The sequence below is a fragment of the Eufriesea mexicana genome, unplaced genomic scaffold (assembly GCF_001483705.2).
Source record: "Eufriesea mexicana isolate 0111107269 unplaced genomic scaffold, ASM148370v2 scaffold107, whole genome shotgun sequence".
Classification (NCBI taxonomy): domain Eukaryota; kingdom Metazoa; phylum Arthropoda; class Insecta; order Hymenoptera; family Apidae; genus Eufriesea; species Eufriesea mexicana.
The window spans coordinates 1,503,474-1,520,480 of record NW_016908335.1 but is presented as its reverse complement, the minus strand read 5'-3'; the positions used below and the strand labels follow the sequence as shown (position 1 = coordinate 1,520,480).

Sequence of the window (17,007 nt, the reverse complement as noted above, 5' to 3'; positions counted from 1 at the left end):
AGGGAAGCGTGGATAATCGCGCGTGATTCGCGTACAGTTAGCTCTGCGAGTGCCGTATAACGAGACAAATGGCCGGACAGATCGTTGGACAAGGCGGAGGAGGAAAAATGGCGGGACCATTAGAACCGGCGTTCCGAAACGACGCTATGCAAACGGTGTACTTGCCCGCGTCCACGCATCGACGTATTTATCAAGCAGATCGACCCCCGGGCGACGGAGTACTCCAAGGACGGAAGCTCCCTTCAGTGGAAACCGGAAGTTGCTCGAACTCCCGGCAACTTGCCGCGACGGAGAACCGCTCGCACTTGCGGCTAACTTTCCAGTTTCTCAACCGAGGGGAGTTCCGAGACGAGTCCCCGGCTGCGCATCGCGAATCAAGAGCAAACATTTAACTGGCGCTCGCGACCGCGAAACCCGTTGATATCGCGAAAGAAACCGCGCCGTTTAACGAGACGTTCCAACCCCCGCGCGTGCGCGTGCGCACACACGCTCCCAGCCGATGTTCCTTCGTTCAACGATTCGAGAATTAATTCGACGTTAATTACACCGGAAAGGCGGGTCGTCGCTCTATGCAAATTCTCGCCCCCGTTTTATGCCGGTCGATCGGCGGAATAAAATTTTCGTCCGGGGTGGAACGAGTATTCCTTCGGACTTGCACTTTCCTTTTTCACCTGTCAAATGAACCGACACGCGTCCGAGTACACGGTGCCCTCGCCGAGTAAGGTCTCGTCGAATTACACTCTCGCGTATCGATTCGCTAAGTAGGGGATGCAATATGGACACCCAAACACGAGCGATCTGAATAAGAGAGAGTTGGCAGGAAGAAAACCAGATATATTTGATTACCAGTTTGTCTGGAAGTAAAAGTGAGGTTAACTCTGTCAGAGGCAGCGCGTTTTCGGCAGCTGCCGTTGGGATTTGCACGCCGATGCAGAGGAGGGGGATTAACTTTGGTGCTTCCACGCTGTAATTAGCAAACGAAACTCGACCGAGTGGTTGGGATATACCTATAATTGAAATATATACGCGACGCGTTTCTCGCTATAAATTGCTTTCCCCGTCGGCTAATGCCGATAGAGATCGAGAAGAAGAATCAACGAGGGGGGCCGACGACACTGGCAGCGATAATGGCGCGACGATTAATAAGGAAGCGTGGAATTTATGCGAGTGTCGTCGCGATTGTTAGCATCTCTATCGGCTGAGTAACTACCGGCATAAACAGACGACGAGTACATAACGATGAGCAGCACGGAGCTTACGACGCGTCGTCGCGGGAATCGCGCTCTTCGACCGCGAAAATGGCGCTCGACCGTGCGGAAAATGGCCCCGACCCGAAAGGTCCCGCGAAAGTTCACTCGGCATCCTATTCGGTTAATAAACTCGTATTCGACACACGTCGATGCCTCCGTTTCCCGGCTGTTCGGCCAGTATTTTACCCCCGTTTACCGCGCAAACCACTAACCAACGGCTCTCGGCGACCGCCACGCTCCGCCACTTCGAGACTCGATATCTCGGAACTGGGTCAACCGAATGATGTATTATCGAATGCGCCGTTCCATCGAGCCGTGCGTTCCACGGCCGGCCAGGTAAAAAATAATACACCGTCCGGCGGCATACGCGCGCCGCGGACCAGTTCCGCCGATCCGATCGGCTCGTGCCCGCGTTCGCGGCTCACCCTCTCCCGAGTTCGTTTATTTATTTGCTCGGATATGAATGGGTCGTTGACCTAATAATATATTGATTTCGACGGCGTGCGCGCTCGATTGACCAGCAATTGCTAATCATCTGAGCAAATCCGATCGAAGGGGTAATATAGCGAGCGATATTAGATTATAATCCTCATAATGGGGCTAATGTAACCGTTCGGGATGTGGCGTAAATTGTTCTTGAAAATGTAATTCCGAGCCTATCGATACCGCCGATTCAATTAAACCTCCAACGCTGCTGGCACGGCAAGAGGGGGAGAGAGAGAGAGATTACTCACGTGAGACGATACACCACCCCTCGACCGGATCCAAGTATCTCCAAGCAGAGTTCCAAAGTTCAGGAAGAAACGGGACAAAGTGGCTGACTCTGGCCAGAGAATTCGCCACTCCGAGTGGAATAAATTAACGCGAGCACGTCGACGCGAGTGCTCGCGGATTGATGGCACGCCGAGCTGCGGCCGGATCGGCGGATTGCTTTCGGTTTGGCATTGAGCTTAACCCGCGCTTAATCGATACGCGGCCGAAGGTCGTACGCTTCCGTGGCGTCTCCGCCTTCTGCCTTTTTCCCTCCTCCTCTATCCTCGCGCTCTACCCGCTCGCTCTATCCTTCCGCCGCGATTCACCGGGCACACGCGATCCCGTCGCGTGTCCGCTCCTTTCATATCGCGATACGAATAGCGGATTGGCGTCAAAAGCCGATCCGTGACCCGTGTTCGAGCTAAGTGCACGCGGATCATCGATCCGTCCCTGTAAACCAGACGAATTTCTTTCCCGTTATTAACCGATCAACCTGCCGATCAACCCATCGCGTATACGCGATGGATCACTCGTAGCTTGACACTTTGACTGCCACGTTGGTCATATATGACCGGCCATGGCTTCTCCCGTGATGCCAGGGTGCTCATTGGTGACCGAAGCGCTTGGAGTACTTACAATTATAAAAGTTAAATGAAAATTGACAATCGCTCAATTGTCAATCGTTACCCAGGTGGTTACTCATGACCGCCTATAAGATAAACGCTCCATTGGGTAAGAATGTTGTCGTATATCGCCAATTTATTACTGTAACAGAGATCTGCGCGTCTGATAAACGACGACTCCTTGTTAATGACAAAACAGATTCATTTAACCCTTTCGAAGTCTCTCCCGTGAAACGAGGTATCCTGTTGTCAAACACGGAAACATTACGATCGTGCAGTATTTAGCATAGGCGCAAGAAGAAAAGAAAAATCGACCATTGCGATAGAGCTTGCAATTCTCTGCGAAGAGAGGTAAGCGGAACTTAATTTTTGTGGCTGGTCCCCTAAAATATAGTCAAACTAAGTTTCTCTCAGTTCTAACTCTCAAACGCACGATTCTCTACTCGATACGTCTCGACTAGCCGCATTCCCCCTTGCACCCTTATTTAAAGTCTAACACTCACTTCACACGCGACCTGGCCCTCGGAGAGTCAGTTACATCGGACACTCGGACACGTTCCTAGACTTTCGTTCATCGCTTACACTCAATTCGGTCGTAAATATCTCATCCATGCAATTTTTGCACGTGGTCATGCACTCCGGATGATACCCTAATCCTGGATGACAGTCCCTAAACCGTAAATCCGAATGATAGCTCAAGCTGAACCCGATACTGCTCCTAATACTGTTTTGTTTCCTTTGTTAAAGTCCCCTCAGCTCGCAATACCGCGTTATTATTTTATCGTCATACGCTTCGAATAAAAATAATAAAAATACTCGCGCGGCATCCTGAGCGAAACACGCGATTCCGACGTGACAGTCAAAGCATTAATAACCTCTGTGTCCAAACTCGACCAGATTGGACTCGAGTTCGACCCTCGACTCGGAGAACACCCCAAAGGGGGTGGTTCGCAACGCGGCCTTGAAATTTCACCTTGCAGGAGGCTCGTCGCGAAATTGGTCGATCGGTTGAAAGACGAAACGAAGAATGGCGACGAAGAATCAGCGACCAGTCGAGGAGGGAGATGGATTAAACGAACCCGAAGAGTTTTAATCGAGCCGTTTTGCATTTCCTTCCTATTCTCCTCCCGCGTTTTGTCCCTACTCGCTGCCTCTCTCTCTGTTCTTTCCTTTTTAATCCCCGCCGACGACGACAACGAGGACGACCGGTCGACGAGGAGAAAAACGAGAAGACGCTGGTCGTTTCGGCTCATCGTTGACTTCCGCTCGATTTGCATTCGAGAGCTGGCTCGATATCTGCCTTATGAATAACCAGCCCGGCTCGGGTCAGATCGTCGGCAAAGGGTGAACATCTCCTGCTCGCCCTCCGCCGGCTCGACCCCTGGCCCGCGCCCCCCTACGCTCGGCGCGCATCTTTTCATATAAGATTTCCCAAGGAAAATCCTTTCCGTAGACAGCGTACCGCGCGGCGAACGAGAAACGGGCGCAACGGCTCGAAGAAGCGGCAAGGATCTCAATGGCTCGTCCCTATTCACCTAAAACTGGGGATATAAAATAAATTTCGTGGGCTTAGGCAGCCGGTTGCCGGCAAACCTCGCCTGAATGCCAAGAACCGCGGCGAAAATATAGAAAGCGGTGGCCGGGATGGGCGAGAGACAGAGAGAGAGAGAGAGAGCAAGGGTTCCGCAGGATGTTCTTGAAAGGTTCGTTTATATCTTCGTAACGGCGAATTATTAAGAGAAAAGAATTCCCTTCGCGTTCTAATTGCTAAAAGAGCCCTCCAATTAAGACGAAAGAAAAGGAGGGAGCCTGCCCCCTTTGGCTTCCTTCTGCGCGCCAGCGACCTCTTAATTAACTTCTCGACGCATGACAATTCGCCGCGGGCAAAAAATTTCACTCGATAAACCGTGCGAGCTTCGATCGAGCGGAGAGGAAACCGGAGAGGAAGAGGCAGAAACGCGCCGGAATCGGCGAAACCGCGCGCACGGGGGGCTGCGACGAGGGGGAGGGAAAGCCGGGGTGGAAAATTAAGGTTAACTCGAGGGAAACGCGAGCGGTGGAGTATCCGTGTACGGGAAATATCGGATGGACAGGCGAGATCGGCGATTACGCGCGCGTGAAAGTCGCAGACGTCCATTTCCGCGACGCGGGGAGCGTGTGTTCTGGCCTGGAGTGCATTCGCGCGGTATTCGTGCAGCAGCGGAAAGTAGGAGGGAGAAAGAGAAGGTGGAAGAGGAGGAGACGGAGGTGGGTCATCGACTTCCTCGACGTGACGCAACGTACACCATGCGTCGAGACGCTTCGGCCAAGCGGATCGGCCTGGTAACCTCTTCCTTCCGGAAGTGGCCCCTCCCGTTCGCTCGTTCGTTTCTCCTCGCGGAGAAAGAGGAGACGAGCGCGCGGCCGCTCCAGATACGCTCGCTCGATTAAAATCCTACGAGAGCCGAACGAATCGCGACTGGTAAATAAACCGACTGGCCGAAAGAGCGTATACCCGCTCGGAAACACCGTTACGCGTTCCTTTCCAACGTTATTATTAGGTCATGATGTACCGTCAGTGATTATGCATCGAAGGTGCGACCCGAACGCGGCTTTCCAGCGAAAGAGGTGACTCACCGTCTACGTTTGGACACCGAACTATACATAGACCTCGAACGCGAGATGAAGAAGCAGAAGAAGGGGTCCTCTCTCGAGCAAAGAGCCTCTCTTTCACGCCCGGTTCACCCGCGTCGGTGAGTCGAAAAGCTACTCGCGGAAGGATTATCGAGATACCGTCGATTAAAATTTCGGAAGGTGTCGTGCAACTTTTTCAACCACCCCACCACGCTCTCTCCACTTTCGTCTGGAGAACTCTCCGGCGCGAAGAACGATCGGTGCGCGCGAGTGGAAGAAAAGGACGATGGCCGCGAGAAAGAGGGGTGCGCGTGGTCGATCGGTGGATAATCGCGAGAACGAGTGCACCCTTTCGAATAGCCGAGTCTTTCGTCGACGAACACTCGAATATCACGGTGAATAGGTTAGCGGGGTTAAGAGTAGCCAATGGTAGAGCGGCGCATTGACGGCGGAAAAGGGACGTTGGTGGGCGCGCGCGAACGCCGCTTTAGCAATAAAACGCAAACGAGTTAACGGCTCGCGATCGGGTCCGTAGGAAGAGATCGGCGCGAGGATAAAGGGGCGAAGAAAAGGCTGGAGGAGACGAATCGACGCGGTTAGGCAGGGGCGCGAGGGTCGGGGCTGAGCGGGAGGATTTAATCACGTTAAGTAACTCGGAGCTGCTTGCTTGCTTGCTTGCTTGCTAGCCTGCTCGCTTGCTTGCTTGCCTGCTCGCTTGCTTGCGCGGAGAGTGATTCGAGGGTGTTCGAGGGCAGAATAGATAGGAGGCAGAGGAGAGCCGCTAGGGTAGAGGATGGATACGCGTTATCGACCCCTTTCGCTTCGACTCTCTTCTCCGCGTGTCCCTTCGAGTATGGCCACCCTTTTTCCACGCTCTCCCGCTGCCGCTCTTCGCACCCTTTCTTCCGTGTTCCCGCGCACGGAATCGTCCTCCCTTTTTTCCTTTGCCGCCGCCTCTGACTCGCGCTCGATGAAAGAACGAAATGAAATTCCGCGCGGATTTCGCGTATAAATTCCTCCGCCTACCTTCTCTACTCCTCCGCCTCCTACTCTCTACCGCCATCGCCAACGTCACCGCCACCACGACCACCACTACCACCACCGTCGCCACCGCAAACGCCACCACCCCCGCGGGCGATGTAGGAAAAAGAGGAAAAAGGAAATCCTCGAAACTCTTTCTCGTTTACGTGTTCCTCTCCGCGATCGCTAACGATCCTTTCTTCTATCCGAATGAATGGCCACCCTCTCTCTCACCCTCGGAGAGAGTGGCGTCACACGCCACCCCGCGCGGAGTCCGCGTGATCGATATTTATATAAACGCCGCTGTCTCGTCTTTCGCGGTCGCGTTACGTCCTCGGCTCTTTGTCGGATTATTTATCGCCACAGCGCGAAGAATCTCCTCTCCCGACGACCCTGGAGCGGAGATTCGAGGCTAGGTGGGAGAGCAGATCGAAGGGGTTGAAAAGACGGCGTTGGTGTCACGGGGCTAGCGAAAGGGCGCGCTTAACAAGGGAGGGAGAGCCGTCGCGCGTCAGAAGGAAAGAAGAAGAGCGGGAGGAGAGGAGAGGAGAGGAGAGGAGAGGAGAGTCGACGAACCTAACCTTCTGGTCGAGGCCAAACCCGACGTTATTAGGAAAATGGACCTTCTCCTACCCCCACTCGCCCCTTCCCGACAATAGCCCGCCGCGTCTACGAAAACGCTCGAGTTTTCAGCGTCTGCCTCCGCCGCTCGCGATTCCATCCCCTCGCGAGAATGTCGCGCGTCGGTTAAATATAGGTAAACAGAAGAGCCGTCGGTTGATAGGAGAGAATAAATTGACTCGTGACCGACGCAGAAATAGACTTTAGGGGCGTGCTGCGTGCTCGCGTACGCGTAAACGCGAACGTCAAAGGAGACGCGGCGACATCGTTTGCCGAGCATCCGTCCACGCGGATGAGCAGAAGTACCGCTGGAGGCGCGTCATCTCGCAGTTACGCGATCAAACGCTACAAATTAGCAGGCACCGCGAGCAAACGTCATCAGCGCGACAGGAACACGATCTAACGGTGATCGAGATACACCGACGTTCCAATGACATAACCATCGCTGCAGGCTGCTGCGTCGATCGTAACGCGATCCACCATCACCTCTGTCACCGTCCGATATCGTCCTACCTGCGTACCCGCGTTTCGCCAACGACCACGCAGCAGGAGCAACGTCGCGTAAAGATTCGCGATTCGTAAACGCGATTCGTAAACGCGATTCGTGGCTAACGAGGGTAATTCGCGGGTGGCGGGAGAGGCGCGTTAAATCGGGGCTGATCCGAGGAACGATCGGTAGTAGAGATACCGGGGGAACGTGTGCTTCCGGTTGCTCCCAAAGTCGTGATTTAACGACTTCACGGCGCGCTGTATAGCATAATTGGACAAGTAGGTCAAGCCGCTCGATAGTATACAGAGGTAACTGACAGCGCCGTGGGGTAAGGGGCTCGATATTCAATATTTAATTTGGCTCAGCACGTGTACAACCCCTCCGATATAAAGTCACCCTTCGCGAGGGCTCGTTCCGGTGCTGGTTAACGCCTGCTCACGGCGTAACGCGCGCTCGCCAACCACCGAGGACCTCGACAGCGATTCCAAGACCGAGTCACGGAGACTATGTTCGCCGATCGACCGGCAATGTCGAGGAGCCGACGCGTTTATCCACGCCCGATCGAAACTTTAACGACCGTTTTAATCGCCCAACACACGCCTTCGTTCCCGAAGAATTCTTCATCCCTCTCTCTCTCTCTCTCTCTCTCTCTCGGAGGATCGATAATCCCGCGAGGTTGGCGGAGGTAAACGAAATCGTGGAAATCGTCTCGCGTTCACCGAAATAGAAATCGCGTCTGCACGGAGATCGATCTCCGATTACCTCGTCGGCGACATTTTTATTGCGGACACGCGTTACTCGCGTGGCACCTGGCCAGATTTATCGGGTCGATCGAATATCCCGCATTAAACCGTAATGGCTGTTACACGCTCGTAATCGACTCGGCGAGCACGCACGCGGTGTATCAATTTTCGATCCGGCCTAGTCCACGCGGCGTCGGCGTTCCTCTCGCGAAACGAGTCGTCGCCGATTCTTCCGCGACGGAGGAGTCGACGAAACCGGCACGGAAATTAAAACCACCCGGAAGTTGGCCGCCTGGTCGCCGTAATTACGACTCTCTCCCTCGGAACCCCTTTTCTCGCGAGCCTTTCGAACGAGTCGGCGTAGCCATTTCGCGCCATGGCCATATAGGTGAATAATTCGGTGGATTACGCTTCGCGGCGAGACCGTGTGACGAAGTAATCCGGCGACGATGGAGGAAAAAGGCAGGTAGGACGGAGCGGTATCGAGGCGGGCCAAGGGACAGATACAGCGTGCATATATTCATGAACCGACATAATGATACACGCACCGGGCCCGCGGACACGTGTACACCGGTTGTAATAATACCAGCTGCACACCGGGCAGTACGACTGCGACGTACGGCTCAACAGGTATCGATTCGGGTAAATGTCAAAGGTGTGCCACTCGCTCGATCTGCATTTTCCCCGATAAATTAGCCCCGCCGACGACTAGTCATCCTTCGTTCTATAGACTCTTCGAATTTACTCGCGTCGCGAGCTTGCCGATCCTCGAGACGACGCGCGACCCGCGACGACGCAACTGCAACCCTTCTCTCTCAGACGGAGCGTATCGACGGACGCTTTACGAGGCCATCTCGTCCCGGAGAAGTCGGCGTTTATGTTCGCGGGGAACGGAAAGAGCGGTGTCGCGACGCGCGGCGATAAAAAGCGAGCGAAGCGCGTGGACGATGCACAGGTGGACGCGTAACGGCGCGCAGCGTCTTCCCGCTTAACGATCCACGGACTTCGTTAACGCGGATCGAGCGAAGTTCGTGCGGCACGGTTCCCGATCGCGTGCCACTTCCGCGAAAAGCTTTCCAGCTCGCGGTAATTACGCCGATGCGTGTCGGTATCGTTACGGTCACCGTTAACGACGCTTCCTTTAAGGGACGGCAGATCGGTGGCACGAATTAAACTGCTCGTTAGAGTCGCGTCCACCGCGACTACGCGCGAGATATCGTATCGCGTTCGGAATTATCGCTTCGCTGGACAAACGCGAAACTCGGCTCGGCTCCGCTCGCGTAATCGCTGGAGATAAAGTCGCAGAGCTTGATATTCCGTCCACTTCCCTTCAATTTTCCCGCCGGTTTCCGCTCCCTCGCGAGGTACTTAACCGTTTCGATTCGCGGTATTCGGAGCTGGATCGATGATAGAGAAGGGGAGAGACAGAGAGAGAGAGAGAGAGAGAAAGCGTTAAATCGGAGGAAAAGAGCGGCGAGGAGTTTATCGGATTCCAAAGACGCGGCCAGTTGGCGTGACGCGTTTCAATTTGTAGGAGCCGCCCGATTCTGGCGGCCAGCCATTATCGTGCAGCTTTAATGCCGTTAAAGCGAGTTTCCACGCACAATATCAAGCAGCCTTCGCATGGTTAGATCGCGATCGTTCTGGCAGCCGCGCCATCGTCCGCGAGCACGCGACCCGCACGCGGAATAAAACCATCGCATGCACCCCGCGACAGCGAGCGCTCGAAATAGCGTAACGATGGGGTCAAAACTATGGGAGGCGGTCAAAACTCAGCGAGGGGGGTTCAAAACTAAGCGTGGGGGGGTTCAAAACTAAGCGAGGAGGGGGGTTCAAAACTAAGCGCGGGGGGGTTCGAAACGCAGCAAGGGAAATCCAAAATGGAGCGAGGGGGTGATTCAAAACGGAGCTAGGGGGTCATTGAAAACACAGCAAGAGGGTGATTCGAAATTGAGCGAGGGGGTGATTCGAAACTGTGCTAGGGGGTGATTCGAAACTGAGCGAGGGGGTGATTCGAAACTGTGCTAGGGGGTGATTCAAAACGGGGCGAATAGACTTGACTTCGACTTCGACTTTGATTTCGAATTCCCCTCGATCTCGACCTCGACCTCCCCTCGGAATCCGAAGACACGGTTCTCCGCTTCGATCCGTGAATCGACGAATCTTACGGGCGTCGTCTTCCGGTATATAGCGATACGGAGAGGTCGATATTAATTTATCGGTATCGTTTGTTCTCGTCGCCAGCCAGCAGCGACAAGACGGCTGAGCGATTGAATATTAAGCGACGGGGCCTCTGTCTGCTCCTCGGCGAACTTCGCCCAAGGGACTTCCTTCGAACTAGAAAACGAGACCGAGAGCTACGACAGCCGCGAGAGGAGCACCGAGAGACCAGAGTCACGGTGCAGCGACGAGGACGAAGCGAGCAGCGACGCCGAAGAGTAGAGATAGGAGAGGCTCGCGGAGAAGGGAAAACCGAGCGGAAAGAGACGGAGAAATAGAGTGGAGAGGAGCGTGTAGGAGGTGGAGAAACAGAGAGAGAGAGAGAGAGAAGAGGATGGAAAGGAGAAGACTGCCGGGGGCGATTTCAATAATTAATGTCACGGGAATTGCCGCGCACCGGCGATGGTACTGGCGGAGTTACTACCGCAAACTTGAAATTCCCTGTCGCGGTATTCGAGGCAGATCGGTCCATGGATAATTACCGCGATTATCCCACGGACAAGCCGGCGAAGTCTCCGCGAGTTTATCGGCCTGGGTACTAATGAAAACTTCGCGAAGTAGTCAAGTCCCGCGCGCTGCTGCCTCTCGACCCCCTCGTCCCCCTCGATAAATTTCTTTCCTCTCCCTTCGATCTCTCGCCCCGGTTCTCTTCATCACCGAACCTGCTCGCTGCTCCTCCTGCCCCGCTGGCAAAAACCCCCGTGGATCCCTGCGACGCTCGTCATCGATGGGAACCACCCGGGAAATCGATACCGAGTCGGCCACGAATCGCCGCTCTGCTCGGCCAGACGCGACGGAAACGGAGGGGTCACGCGAGAACGTTTCGACGTTTGCTAGCTTCGACAATGGAATAACGCTGTATTACTTGACCTAGGACACAAAGACGTCGATCGGGCTACGTTGTCCCGTCTGGATCCGCGGTCGACGACGGAACCCCGACACGGGATGGTTGGTTCCCATGGAAACCAGCTTCTCGTCTCGTCGTCCTTCTCGACGTATCGCCGCAGACGAAAAGAGGAAGCGGAGGACCAGGGAGGGTGCAGCGGCGACAAAAGGAAAAATATCGAGAGAGGGGGAGAGAGAGAGTGGGTGGAAACAGGGGGTGTAACGGCGAGAGAGAGAGAGACGCCAGGATGGCGCGAGCAAAACCGGAGCCGAATCCAAAGAGGAACAGAGACCACTGCTCGGTTACTCCTTGGCGACGCTTGGTCGTTTGTCGCCGCGATGCCGATTAACATCGAAAAGAGGGTGGATGAGGGGGTGGTCCCCGTTGGTCAGAGGTAATTCGAGTGTTGGGTAAAATCGTGGAGGCTCGTGGAAAGTGGAGCGTCACGGTCGAAATCGAGCGGTAGGAACCCCGGGCCTTTTTGCCGTGGCGCGCCGTGCCGACACGGCTAAAGGTCGTCGGTCACGCGATCACGCCCTCGCTCGTTAACACCTACACAGGCGGGCAAGCAGGCAGGCAGGCAGGCAGACAGGCAAGCAGGCGGGAGCACAGGTGGATGAATTCCGCGCGGAAGCGTGCCGCCGGTAGGCGGTGGAGGCACGCGCATTACAATTCCGACGCGGTTAACGCGTTCCCTCCTCTTAATCAGCTCGAGACGTCCTCGAGTCCGTTCTCCCTGATAAAGAGGAAGCCAACGGCACGTTCGGGCCAAGAGGTTAAACGTGGCCCGGGATCTGAGCCGTGCGCCGGTGGGCGTTTCGCCGCTTCCGCCGACGCGGCAGGAAGTGGCTGCGAAGAAATATACCGACCACCGAGGTAAATTAGGAGGCTAAAAGGGAACCGGAAGCGGCGGATTCCGAGATTAGATTCCGCCGGTCGTTCCTTTAAAAAGACCAACCACGATTTCGCGGTATCGTTTCGCGAAACGGAAGAAAACGGCGGACGTCTCGACCGAGATCGCGGGAAGGCAAACGTTGCGCGCGTGCACGCGCTTGTAACGGCGATAATAGGCGTCGCAAAGTGGCCAGAGTATATATTCGAGCATCGATGGGAAACGGAAGGGAGAGCCGCCGCGTCGAATGGTTAATTCATGAAACAGTATCCCTTGCTTCTCCCTCGGCCACTCTCGAGCTTCGACCCGCTTCAACCCCCGCCGGCCCGGCCGCATCGTTTAGAAACGTTCGAATATCAATGAATCCACAGGTTTTTGTCCGGACCTCGGACAATCCCGCGTGATTCTCGCTTTTCGACACCGGTCCCGGACCGTTATCCGCGCGGCGAACCGCGGCGGAACCGGCGGCTCGCTCGAAAGCTAAATAAATATTTGGATTTTCGCGAACAAACGCGGAATCCGGCAAAAGGTCGCCAGCGACGCTGTTGCTCCGCCGCGAGTTGCGTACGCGAGAAATTTGTAAACCCGCGTAGTGTCTGCGCGTAAATATTTTCCGGATCCCGTTCGACCTTCCGCGGAATGTCTCTCCCGCCTCCTCCTTCCTCTCCGCGTCTGCTCGCGATCGCTCGGAAACGAATTCCGAGCGTATCCGATACGTCTGCGGCGAACCACGGCGATAAGAAAGAATTTATCTCGGCGAGACGAGAAAGAGCTCGATCGCGCGGAAGAGTTGCTCGACTCGATTCCCGACGCGCGCGTTTCTCGTTTTACGCTCGAATCTCGGAGCGTAAATCGCGCGATGGCCGCGTTCCGCGAAAATCCGCAGGAAGTTTAAGGTAAACGGTTATCGAACCACCCCGTGTAACGTAAATTTTCCACGCGTCGCCGGAGTACGCACACGTGCACGTATACGTACGCGTAGCACGCGTGGTAGTCTTTTTACCCCCGCCGGTCGGTCGGTGGGTGTATAAACGCGTATAACCGCGCGCGCAGCGCGAGTCAAATATAAATTTCCCCGGACGGAGAGTTAATGGGAAAGGTCAGTGACTCCGAAACGCGGCTGTAAATCGACGTTCGGGCTTTTTGCGGATCGCGATGAATCCACAGGTTTTTCATAGGCCATTGCTACTTCGGTACGAGCAGGTGGGCCCGCCGCGCAAATAATTCCCCGCTGCGCGCTTTTATGAAAATATTTCCCGTCCGAGAGAATGGCGCGAGACTCGCGGGGTCGAGGAAAAAGCGCGCGAGCGAGCTCACGCAACGATTAAATTAGTTCGCCGCAGTTTCGCCCCGATCATTGTCGCGCGCGCGAAATAAAAAGCCGCGCGGACGAGGAGAAAGAATGGAGGAAAAGGAGAGAGCGAGAGGAAAGGATAGAACGGAGAAACGGGGAAACGAAATTAAACTGTCCCGAAATATCCGGTTTCCGGCATTCGTCGGTGTCGCGCAGCGGAGAGCGGCGAATAACGAGACCAGTTCCGCGAGGCAATAAAATCCCCCCGTTTCGCCGTGGTTAATCGTCTAATGGACCGATAAACGCCGAGTAGCTGCCGCGGTCGTCGAGCAGGTGGGTCCGCTTTTCTCGGGGACACCACGCACGTCGCGAACCGCGGCCATTCTTCAAGAGAGGAATCTTCGCGCGGAATCTCGTCGGGGGTGCGGTGGTCGTTCGACCGAGGCGGAATCGCGCAGAAAATGCGTGGAAAACGCGACGTTAGGTTTATTGGCGAGGATTGGCGAGGATTCGCAAGGAGGGTTAGCCGGCGATATGAAGAGGCTCGTTACCGTGAGCCTCGTAATGGGATAGCTTTGCGACGCATCGCAGGGGCTGGAATCACGTTCGAGTAGAACGCGTAACAGGATTGCCGACTTTGATCGCGCCATCGAGCATTTTCACTCGACAGGGGATTACCCCGAAACAAGAGGCACACAACACGCTACGGAAACTTTACTTACGAGGCTTCGTGGCTTCCTGCGGCGTCACTTCGGTCAACTGCAAAGAAAAACAGCGATTGTTCAGAACTGATAATGTCGCGGGGTAACGCGACCTACAAACGCAACCGAACAACCCCCACGATCGACCTCTCTGCGCCGAATAACGTCCGCTCTTACTTTCCACCCCTATCGTCTCGCCGATCTCGTTCGCGCCAGCCTTTGTTCCGCCAAAGACAAATTTCCTCCTCGCGATTAGCAGGATTGCGTTCGTTTCGATTAATCGCGTCGCCCGCTGGCGAGCGGAGAAACGCAGCGGCGCGTGAGACCGCGCCGTAACCCGCGAGTCGACTCGGGGTGAGAAAGGCACACACGACCGGCCGTGAAATTAATCCGCTTTCCACCGTGATAGATCGGTGATACCTCGCGACTCGTTTTTCCCCTTATCTCGATCGATTCGCGCCTCTTTCTTGCGCTTTTTCTCCTCCTTTTTCCCCGTCGAGCCACGACGACCACGACGTGGACGTGGACGACGAAGCGACATTCGGGAGCGCACGAAACTCTTGACACGGCGCCAAGTGGCACGAAAGCTAGAGCTTGTTCGGCTCGAAAACGCCGGCATCGATCGATCGGCCGCGCGTTCCTCGCCGAGCGTTTCGAGGAGCATTTCGAGGAGCGCTTCGAAGAGCGGCCTGCAGAGCACGGGAATCCGAAATTCCGCGTTCGCCAGCCGCTCTGGCCGTTTTCTAGGACGGACACACGGCCGTTGCGCGAAAGCCGATTTATCCGCAACGAAAGCCGTCCGTCTCGGCGAGCGCGAGCTTCTTGACACGGTGCCAAGTGGCACGAAACGCTTCTCGGTCGCTCGATACAATTCCAAACGTTTCCACGATCGATACTCGCCCCGAGATTGCCACGGCGAGCGAGTAATCCGCGAGTTACGCGCCGCGTCCGGTGATCCACGCCGGCCCACGCCGCGATTCATCTCCCCGAGCTACCTGCCCCCCGTACGAACGCGACAATTCTCACCTTCGCCAGCACGGGGTTGAACGTGAACTTCGACTCGAGCTCCTTCCTCGGCGTCTGGGCGATGGCCGTCAGAGGCGTGGGCGGCATTGTCATTTCCTGAAACAGAAGCGACGATCGTCCATTAGCGATTAGGTCGCAAATGACTGGGTCGTGAATCGATTCGGTCGCTAATGACTGGGTCGTGAATCGATTCGGTCGCCAATGATTGGGTCGTGAATCGATTCGGTCACGAATGACTGAGTCGTGAATCAGTTCGGTCCCAAATCGATTCAGTCGCGAATGACTGGGTCGTAAACGATTGAGTCGTAAATGACTGAGTCATGAATCTATTCGGTCGCCAATGACTGGGTCGTGAATCGATTCGGTCACCAATGACTGGGTCGTGAATCGATTTGGTAGTGAATGATTGGGTCGTAAATCGATTGGGTCGCGAATGACTGGGTCGTGAATCAGTTCGGTCCCAAATCGATTCAGTCGCGAATGACTGGGTCGTAAACGACTGAGTCGTAAATGACTGAGTCATGAATCTATTCGGTCGCTAATGACTGGGTCGTGAATCGATTCGGTCACCAATGACTGGGTCGTGAATCGATTTGGTAGTGAATGATTGGGTCGTAAATCGATTGGGTCGCGAATGACTGGGTCGTTAATCAGTTCGGTCCCAAATCGATTCAGTCGCGAATGACTGGGTCGTAAACGACTGAGTCGTAAATGACTGAGTCATGAATCTATTCGGTCGCCAATGACTGGGTCGTGAATCGATTCGGTCGCCAATGACTGGGTCGTGAATCGATTTGGTAGTGAATGATTGGGTCGTAAATCGATTGGGTCGCGAATGACTGGGTCGTGAATCAGTTCGGTCCCAAATCGATTCAGTCGCGAATGACTGGGTCGTAAACGACTGAGTCGTAAATGACTGAGTCATGAATCTATTCGGTCGCCAATGACTGGGTCGTGAATCGATTCGGTCGCCAATGACTGGGTCGTGAATCGATTTGGTAGTGAATGATTGGGTCGTAAATCGATTGGGTCGCGAATGACTCGGTCGCGCGTTCCACCCCCGCGTATGAACCCACCTCCTACGTCATCGTGAACGAAGAACCCGAAAAGAGAAAACCGAGGAAAAACGGAAACACGAAGCTTCGTTTTCACCTCTATATATACACCGGAGCGTACATACGCGACGTCTGGCGGAACGCGTCGCCTTCTCCTCCGCCCATTGTCGGCGCGACGAAAAAGGTGACCCTTTTCCTTTCATCGAGGCATCGTGTCAGCGCCGGCTGCGACCGGCTTGTGCAAGCGAGACACCTCGAAAGCGGGTGCTTTTGCGTAAGACCGAGCGCATCTGGGCCACGATTACGTCAACGAGCACCGGCGAGCGAGGGCCACGAATTCCGCGTATGATCGGCCGCAGCGGGCAGGTACTCGGAACTCGCGTCTATTAGCGTAGCGGGCCGTGGTCCTCGGTGGCACGCTCGCGTATCCACGAGCGTGCTCGCGGCCGTACGCATGGTCGCAAACGCGCGAACAATGCAGTCTGGTGCATCGCATCGGCACGGCGCGGCTGAACGAAACGCGTTTCCACCGGTGAATCGTCGGGACCGATTCATTGACCCGTCGAGACATCCGTCGACGCGAACAAAGCGCGACGAGACAAAAGCCACTCGTCGTCCGTGCGCTTATATTCTTCCTACGATCAACGGCACAGCTCTCGCTCGCGAATTATGCAGCCGCGAAAATTCGAGCGCGCGAGTATATCGAACCGGTCACGGTTCCCGCCGCGTCCACGTGTCCGTGCACGCTCCAACCGTGACGGGACAATCAACGTCGCTCTTAAACGCTGCTGCCCACGCGAGAATCACGCTCGAAATAACG

At 55.2% G+C, this 17,007-nt stretch overlaps 1 protein-coding gene across 1 annotated transcript in view; it reads right to left on the bottom strand.

Moving 5' to 3' along the window:
- Window positions 1-17,007, bottom strand: part of lilli (AF4/FMR2 family member lilliputian) — a 155,445-nt gene that overhangs the window by 22,725 nt on the left and 115,713 nt on the right. The window contains exons 8-9 of the mRNA XM_017910859.1: window positions 15,133-15,228; window positions 14,128-14,164 (exon numbers count right to left, since the gene is read on the bottom strand). Of these exons, the coding sequence (XP_017766348.1) occupies window positions 14,128-14,164; window positions 15,133-15,228 (133 nt within the window). The remainder of the gene's footprint in view (window positions 1-14,127; window positions 14,165-15,132; window positions 15,229-17,007) is intronic.